General features: G+C 58.6%; 1 protein-coding gene across 1 annotated transcript in view; it reads right to left on the bottom strand.

Annotated features, from left to right (window-relative positions):
- Positions 1-8,609, bottom strand: part of LOC102439002 (alpha-mannosidase 2x-like) — a gene marked incomplete at its 5' end in the record, with an annotated part of 17,815 nt that extends 9,206 nt beyond the window's left edge. Inside the window, 12 exon segments of the mRNA XM_023749019.1 lie at positions 6-209; positions 1,101-1,266; positions 1,379-1,446; positions 2,143-2,257; positions 2,370-2,552; positions 2,663-2,865; positions 4,111-4,288; positions 5,978-6,164; positions 7,205-7,346; positions 7,348-7,379; positions 7,595-7,722; positions 8,416-8,609. Of these exon segments, the coding sequence (XP_023604787.1) occupies positions 6-209; positions 1,101-1,266; positions 1,379-1,446; positions 2,143-2,257; positions 2,370-2,552; positions 2,663-2,865; positions 4,111-4,288; positions 5,978-6,164; positions 7,205-7,346; positions 7,348-7,379; positions 7,595-7,722; positions 8,416-8,609 (1,800 nt within the window).
- Between the last annotated feature and the right edge of the window lie 306 nt (positions 8,610-8,915).

Below are 8,915 nucleotides of genomic sequence, written 5' to 3'. Positions count from 1 at the left end.
CAGACCTGCATGTAGCGGTTGCTGAGGGCGAAGTTGCCGGGACCGGAGTCCATGACGCGGAGGGGGAAGGCCTCGTGCCGGCTGACGGCCAGCTTCCGGCCCTGCAGGTAGACGCGCACGGAGGAGGGCAGGGTGCGGTGGGCGTCCAGGCCCGGCTGCAGCTGCAGGACGCCCAGGCCCAGCGCCGGCAGGCGGACGGGCACAGACACCTACGGCACAGGGCACAGCCCGGCGTCAGTTCTGGGCACAGGCCTGGGATGCGGGTCCTGGGCCTGAGCAAGTCCCTGCACCCGCCGGGCCTCCGTCCCCTCCTGGGGAAGGGGAGGGGGTATTACCGGCCCCTGGTCAGACTGCTATGAATCTCAAATGACACTGGGAGACTATGGCAGCCCCACGCTAAGGTCTGCTGAGCCCTGGCCGGTGTGGCTCAGTGGATAGAGCCTCGGCCTGCGAACTGAAGGGTCCCGGGTTCGATTCCTGATCAGGGCACATGCCTGGGCTGCAGGCTCGATCCCCTGTAGGGGGCGTGCAGGAGGCAGCCCGTCCATGATTCTCTCTCATCATTGATGTTTCTATCTCTCTCTCCCCCTCTGAAATCAATAAAAATAATCAAGTAAATATTATTTATTTATTTATTTAAAATATGTTTTATTGATTTTTTACAGAGAGGAAGGGAGAGGGATAGAGAGTTAGAAACATCGATGAGAGAGAAACATCGATCAGCTGCCTCCTGCACACTCCCCACTGGGGATGTGCCCGCAACCCAGGTACATGCCCTTGACCGGAATCGAACCTGGGACCTTTCAGTCCACAGGCTGATGCTCTATCCACTGAGCCAAACCGGTTTGGGCGTAAATATTATTTAAAACAAATAAAAAAATACAGGTTTGCTGAAAGAATGAAGGGCAGGCAATAGAATGCCACGCTGACTCTCACCAGACTATCCCAGACCTCGCCTTCCCTTCAAGGACAGAAACCTCACCAGCGACTCTCCTCTGGGGAACCCCTCCCCCCGGACCCCGGTCCCCAACCCGGGGAGCACGGGGGAGGGCGGGAGGCTGGTGCCGAGGGACAGGGGCCCAGGATGGGCGGAGGCTCACCTGGTAGACGTCAGGGACCATGTCGGTGGCGGACCTCCAGTACGCGCTGACCTGCACGGCCAGGGGCTGGCCCTCGTCCGACAGGACGCGCACCCGGGGCGAGCTGACGAGCAGGGACACCACGCTGAGCCGCTCCTGGTCCAGCGGGTTGAAGAGCACCACGTACCTGCGGGTGGAGGGTGAGCTCGCCAGGAGGCCTCTGCACCTGTGGCAGGCGTGGGGGGGCGGGAGGGTGGGGGGGAAGAACGGCTCTGCCCCGGGCAGCTGGTCCGGCTCACCTGGGCGAGGCGTCCAGCTGGATCAGCGTGGGCTCTGGCAGGGCGTCGTGGTTTAAGCGGGTGTCATCCTGGAATTAAACGGTGGGAAGGCCCTAGCTGGTGTGGCTCAATGGATAGAGCGTCGGCCTGTGGACTGAAGGGTCCCAGGTTCGATTCCCAGTCAAGGGCACATGCCCGGGTTGCAGGCTCGATCCCCAGAAGGGGGCGTGCAGGAGGCAGCCGATCCATGATTCTCTCTCATCATTGATGTTTCTCTCTCTCTCTCCCTCTCCCTTCCCCTCTGAGATCAATAAAAATGTATTAAAAAATAAAATAAATGGCGTTCTTATTTAAACAAACAAACAAAGAAAGTGGGAAGGAGCCCTAGCTGGTTCAGGTCAGTGGATAGAGCGTCAGCCTGCGGACTGAAGGGTCCCAGGTTCGATTCCAGTCAAGGGCATATGGTCCCAGTAGGGGGGCGTGCAGGAGGCAGCTGATCCATGATTCTCCCTCATCACTGATGTTTCTCTCTCTCCCTCTCCCTTCCTCTCTGAAATCAATAAAAAAATGTATTAAAAAAGAAACACGGTGGGAAGGGAAGAGCCGGGACTCGGCCTGCCGCAGCATCCTGCCGCCAGGACACGGGTGGGGACCAGCAGCTGCACTGGGCACAGACCGCACCCCAGGACAGGGCAGGGGAAGAGGAGGAAGACCCCACCCCCCAGCTCTTGGGGTGGGACCGCCCACGCCAGGGGGTCCCCTGAGCAGGCCCGGGGGGGGCTCACCATGTGGAGGAAGGGCGCCTCGGGGTCGAAGCGGTAGGCCTCCTTGTCCCCCAGCACCAGGTAGTGAGCCGCGTTGATGATGACCTGCTTCAGGCTGACGAGGGAGCGCAGCAGCCTGGGGGACAGGAGAGGGACCGTGGGGGAGACGCCCACACACACACACGCTGCCCACGCTGCCCGCGGCCGCCCCGCACGGCCTCTCTCTGGGAGGGTGGGCAGGGCCGCACCTGACCCCGTAGTCCACCACCACGGCCTCCTTGGCAGTGCCCGTGATGGCGTCGTGGTGCTGGAAGAGCCCCAGGGTGCGCCGGGCCTCGGTCAGGAGGGCGAAGTTCGAGAGCGGGTACTGGCTGGCCAGGCCGGAGCGGCGGGCGTGAGCGGCTGCCAGGCTGTAGAGAATCTCCGCCCCGCTGTGCGGAGAGAGGAGTCAGCGCCCAGCCCGCCCGCAGGACCCCCAGGGCCCCCCCCCTGCCCCCCCCCCCGCCCCCGCCTCCCACCCCGGGCCGCCCGCCGGGCTCACCGCAGGTGCGCCTCCAGGACGCGGTCCAGGCTCTTGTAGAACGGCCGGGAGGTGTAGTAGCCGGTCCAGTAATGGTCCTCCCGGTCCGCGTAGGAGAAGAAATCTCCGCTCAGCACGGGAAACCCCGGGGGCTGGGCCCCCGGCTCCACCCCCGTCCTCTTGTACAGGGCGTCAAAGTAGTCGGAGAGGGTGCCAAACTGGGCCTGTGGGGACCCCGAAAACACGTGCCCCTCAGTGCCAGAGCCTCCTGGGAACGGGGGCCCGGGGCTGCGGCCGGGATCCCGCCTACGCGGTCCCTGTCCTTGCCACCCTCCGGCCTCACGCCCTCGCTGGGGGCCTGGGAGAGAATTCTGGCAGATGGGAAAGACAAATACCACATGATCTCACTTATCGGTGGAATCTAATGAACAGAATGAATTGACCAACAAAGAGCCAAAGCAGGGAGGCATGGAACAGACTGACACAGCTCAATGTGGGGCTGGGGGACGAGAAGAGAGAAACCAAAGAACTCATATACTTATAGGCACAGCCCATGGACACAGCAATAGGGTAGGGAAGACCTGGGTGGGAGGGGGTAAGTAGGGGCTGGGAGGATGGGGGGAAGGGGAAATATCTATTATAAATATCAACTATCAACAATAAAAAGTTTACTTAAAAAATAAAAATAGCCCTAGCCGGGTTGGCCCAGTGGATAGAGCGTCGGCCTGTGGTCTGAATGGTTGCGGGTTTGATTCCGGTCAAGGGTACATGCCCGGGTTGCGGGCTCAATCCTCAGTAGGGGACGTGCAGGAGGCAGCCAATCAATGATTCTCTCTCATCATTGATACTTCTCTCTCTCTCTCCATCTCCCTTCCTCTCTGAAATCAATAAAAATATATTAACAAAAATAAAAATAAAAAATAAAGTATGGCCCTAGCCCCGTGGTCGCAAACTGCGGCTCGCAAGCCACATGCGGCTCTTTGGCCCCTTGAGTGTGGCTCTTCCTAAGCCTTAGGAGGACCCTAATGAAGTTAATAACAATGTACCTACCTGTATAGTTTAAGTTTAAAAAATTTGGCTCTCAAAAGAAATTTCAATCGTTGTACTGTTGATATTTGGCTCTGTTGACTAATGAGTTTGCCGACCACTGCCCTAGCCAGTTTGGCTCAATGGACTGAAGGGCCCCGGGTTCGGTTCTGGTCAAGGGCATGTACCTCGGTGGCAGGTTCCCCGGCCCCGGCCCTGGTCGTGCAGGAGGCAACCAATCGATGTGTCTCTCTCTCTCCCTCCCCCTTCCACTCTCTCTAAAAATCAATGGAAAAATATCCCCAGGTGAGGATTGACAGAAACATGACAAATGAATAAACAAAAAATAACCCTTTAAAAAAAAGAAAGAAAAGAAAAGGGAAGCCCTGGGAAGGTCGGGAGGGAACCCCGGTCGGGAGCCCCAGGAAGGGCGGCGGCCACACCTGCACGTGGAGGTCGGGCTTGCTGTTGAGGAAGTCGAAGAGCCGCTGGTAGTTGAAGAACTGGGCGTCCCACTCCTGGGGCTTGTCGTAGCGGAAGTCGTCGCCCAGCGGCACCAGCAGCACGTTGCTCCGGAAGAGCCGGGACTTCTTGCGGTACTGGTCCAGGAGCAGGGCTGCCCTGGGGGGGGCGGGGGGGGGGACAGGATGCTGAGCAGAGCCCCCGCGGCCCCTCTGCAGCACCCCGTGGGGGTGGGGAGTCCCAGGCCTGCAGGTGCCCGCCTGGGGGGTGGGACCCCGTCCTGGAGCCCACGCTCTCCACAGTGCTGACGGGCGGGCGGAGAGCTGCCCTGCTGGGCTGCAGGTATGGCTTCCACATAGCAGACGAGTCCTCCTTCCCTGTGAGTCTCCTTCAAACATACCAAAGGCCCTAACCAGTTTGGCTCAGTGGATAGAGCATCAGCCTGTGGACTGAAGGGTCCCAGGTTCGATTCCAGTCAAGGGCACATGCCTGGGTTGTGGGCTTGATCCCCAGTGGGGGACGTGCAGGAGGCAGCCGATCAATGATTCTCTCTCATCATTGATGTTTCTATTTCTCTTTCCCTCTCCCTTACTCTCTGAAATCAATAAAGATATATTTAAAAAAAAACAAAATATGGTAGATCATATTTTGGTGTCGCAATTCAACCAGCTACTAAGCTACTTAACCGTGCTGGTCAGCTTCTACTTTTCTATTTTGTTTTCAGGAGAGGACTCCTCAAATACCATTTCCCCCTCGTTTACCCACCAAGGAAGCCTTTCAAAGGAGAAAATGAAGTTAGTCCGTGACTGACTCGCTGCACACTGGGGCTGGCATCCGTGGCCCACGGAGGCTGCGCTAAGGAAAATCCTGCCTCACCCTGGCCGGTGTGGCTCAGTGGATAGAGCGTCGGCCTATGGACTGCAGGGTCCCGGGTTCGATTCCGGTCAAGGGCATGTACCTTGGTTGCAGGCTCCTCCCCGGCCCGGGCCCTGGTCGGGGCACGTGCAGGAGGCAACCCATAGATGTGTCTCTCTCACATCGCTGTTTCTCTCTGTCTCTCCCTCTCTCTTCCACTCTTTCTAAAAAACAATGGAAAAATATCCTCTGGTGAGGATTAAAAATAATAATAAAATTTTTAATTAAAAAAGGAAAGAAAAGAAAAGTCCTGCCTCCGCAGCCTGAGCCTTGGTGTTTGTCTGGGAGCCGCAGTTAGGTTTCTGGATCTGGAAACAAAAGACCGCTCTCCCTCCCTCCGGTCACATGTACTCTTACCTCTCGGACATCATGGAAATTGGAGGCTGCACCCTGGAAACCAGTTCGACCTGTTGTATTCTTAAGGCCAGACTGGTTCTGGCTAAATCGCTGTTTCTGATCCCTCTTAACCTGCACTTTCCTGGGGGCCGATTTCAGCCACAGCAACATTCTAGGGGCCCCCGGGGGATTGTCTCAAAGGGAACGAGCCTGCTTTCTCAGGGGCGGAAGGCTGGTGGGTGGACCACGAGCACCCCTGAGGGGGGATCGGGGTTCCTGGGACACGGCAGGTCCGGCTGACTGAGCCAAGGCAAGATGCCCGAGGTGACATCAGGCTGAAGGTTGGAAGGAACTGTACCGATCTGAGAATTATTCACCTGTGGGTCAGCCACGCGGCTCTGACGGTTTGTGAGGGCGGGAAAACGTGCTCATTTAGGAAGTAAAACCATGTGGGAAAGGCGGTTCCTTAGAAACACTCCGTCTCCAGGGAGACTCGTCAGGGAGCTGCCACCAAAGTGGCCGCGGGCCTGACGCACCCCCCAAGCCCGCTCCCCCCTCACGAAGCCCCAGCAGCAGAGCCCGGGCGGGCGGCTGTACCTCTCGGCCACATTGGCCTCTGTGATGGCGCGAGGAGGCACCTTCCACGGGCAGTTGATGCGCCCGCCAGGCAGGCGTTTGAAATCGAACTGGCAGCAGATCTTGGGGTCCGGGCCGCAGGTGTGGGGGACGTCGTAGCTGTAGAAGGGCATCATGTGGCAGAAGATGTCTGTGCTGGAGTCCGAGTCTGAAGAGGACACGGCGGGCAGTCAGCCCCCAGCCGGCCGTGTCGGGGGCTGGGCACAGGGGCACCCGCAGGGCAGCGATCCGCCCCAGCTGCAGGCACCCTGAGGAAGGGGAGGCTCCGCCCCGGCCGGTGTGGCTCAGGGGCTAGAGCGTCGGCCTGGGGACCGAGGGTCCTGGGTTCGATTCCGGTCAAGGGCATGTACCTCAGTTGCAGGCTCCTCCCCGGCCCAGGCCCTGATCGGAGCACGTGCAGGAGGCAACCAATTGATGTGTTTCTCTCACAATGATGTTGCTCTTTCTCTCTCTCTTCCACTCTCTCTGAAAATCAATGGAAAAATATCTTCGGGTGAGGATTAAAAAAAAAAAAAAGGAGGAGGCTCGACCTAGACCAGGGGCGGGCAAGCCCTGGCACGCGTGCCAAACACGGCACGCCAGTAACTTGCTGGCACGCGAAACCCTCTCTTATAATCTTCCATTTACAATTTTTTTCTTAATATCGACTTTTTTATTTTTCAGATCAATTCAGTGTAGGTGCATCTTAGATAAATAAATAATTTTACATAACGTGTATACATTAAAAAAATAAATGTATTTTTCATCATCGTCTACTGTGTTTTTGTCGCTCGAATGAATTTTATTATTTCCTCAAGGTTCTGCACATACGTACACCTTAAGAGATATCAAGTAGGCGTAACATGTTCTCAAAAAATTAGGGCTGGCACGCAGAAGAATTTTGAGTCAGAGATTTTGCTGGTTTTGGCACGCACTCACACAAAGGCTGCCCACCCCTGACCTAGACTTAAGGCTGCAGAGGACGTGCAGGTCAAGGGTCAGGACGCAGGGAAGGCTCAGAAGGTCGCAGTGCCCCCAGGGATGGCACGCCCACACCCGAGGGATGAACAGCAGATCCCACAGAGACCAGGCCAGGGCGATCGCCACCTGTCCCAAGGGACAGAGCGCTTCCGGTGACCTGCTCTGAGGCCCCTGCCCTTCCCTGGGGAGGGCGACCATGGGCACCCCCTCCACCCTACCTGGCCTTACCCCAGCTCTGCCTCCACATGAACTCCAGGCTGTGGGTGGCAGCGAAGTGCTTCTTGATGGCATAGTGCACCCTCTGAATCAGCATGCTGGTCAGGTTGGCACGGCGCAGCAGGTAAGCCATGGTGGGGCTGTGTCCGAAGGGGGTCCACGGCCCAGCCCGAGCGCGGGGTCACACCTGGGCAGGGGGACGGAAGCCAGAGCCCTGAACACCCCCCGCCGGGCCTCCCGGGAGGGTCCCACCTCCAGCTCCCTTCCTGCCCTCACACCGGGCCCCGGATGGGGGAATCAGCCCACAACGGTACCACCATCTGCCAACCCTGCACCCGACAGCCCCCAGCTACCCTCTGGGCCCAGCCCCGGGGCAGACGCCCTCTCCTGAGCCTGCCTCACCGAGGTTCTTCTCCAGCCACTGGTGTCCCTCGATGAGCTGGTCGATCAGCGCAAAGTAATGGGAGTTGGCCTCGTCGGGCATGACCCAGCCTCCGGTGGCCATCTCCAGCTGCCCGGTGCCCACCAGCCTGCAGTGAAGGCCTCACACTCAGCATGGGGGCGGGGAGGGGGGGCATCTGGCCAGTCGTGCCGAACAGAAGGTGCTGGGACCCGGGTGCATGGCCTCACAGCCAGCTCACTCGAACCTGGGACCAAGGGGACGGACACGGGCTCTCCTTTCCCACCAGCCCACTTCCCTGCTGTCCTGGTCCTGCTGACCTGCGGACGCCACCTGAGCGTCCAGGGGCCTGGCTCCTGGCTTTCTCTTTCTTTTTTTTTTTTAAATATACTTTATTGATATTTTTACAGAGAGGAAGGGAGAGGGATAGAGAGTCAGAAAGATCAATGAGAGAGAAACATCCATCAGCTGCCTCCTGCACACTCCCTATTGGGGATGTGCCCGCAACCAAGGTACATGCCCTTGACCGGAATCGAACCCGGGACCCTTGTGTCTGCAGGCCGACGCTCTATCCACTGAGCCAAACCGGTCAGGGCTCCTGGCTTTCTCTTCTCTGTGCTCACAGAACTCTGATCTCTCCTAACACAGTGACCCTCGACCCAGTTCCTCCCATCTCATTCTAAGCCCCTCCGCCATCACGCCTCACCCCTGCACGCGTCCCCTCGCCTCTCCCGCCACAGTGGGACCACAGCTTCGGGCGCGACCTGCACACCCATCCCAGGCCCAGGGGATGGCCCTCCCTCGCCTCCCGACAGCCACTGGCCTCCGGACGGCCGCTCTCTTCTGGGTGCTGATGTTGTCCCACCACTTGGCGAAGAAGGAGACTTCGGCCCAGAGGAAGCGGCGCCGGGGGTCCTCCTGCAGCTTGGTCACCATGCTGTTGAGGATGTGCTGGGTCTGCTCCGCGTAGTACTTGTCAAAGGTCTTGATCCAGCCTGGGGAGCAACACAGGGTCCCCTGAAGGTGCCACACCTGCTTCGACTGACTCTCCCTTACCCTGGCCACCAGAGGGCCCGCTGAGCCCGGCCGGCGTGGCTCAGTGGTTCAGCGTCGACCTATGAACCAGGAGGTCACGGTTCGGTTCCCCGTCAGGGCATCTGCCCCCGGGGTTGCGGGCTCGATCTCCAGTTGGGGCCGTGCAGGAGACAGCCAATCCGTTATTCTCTCTCATCACTGATGTTTCTATCTCGCTCTCTCTCTCCCTTCCTCTCTGAAATATATATATACACACACACACACACACACACACAGTGGGGCCTTGAC

The sequence above is a fragment of the Myotis lucifugus genome, unplaced genomic scaffold, assembly GCF_000147115.1.
Source record: "Myotis lucifugus unplaced genomic scaffold, Myoluc2.0 scaffold_2402, whole genome shotgun sequence".
Taxonomy (NCBI): domain Eukaryota; kingdom Metazoa; phylum Chordata; class Mammalia; order Chiroptera; family Vespertilionidae; genus Myotis; species Myotis lucifugus.
This window is presented reverse-complemented; position numbering and strand designations above follow the sequence as displayed.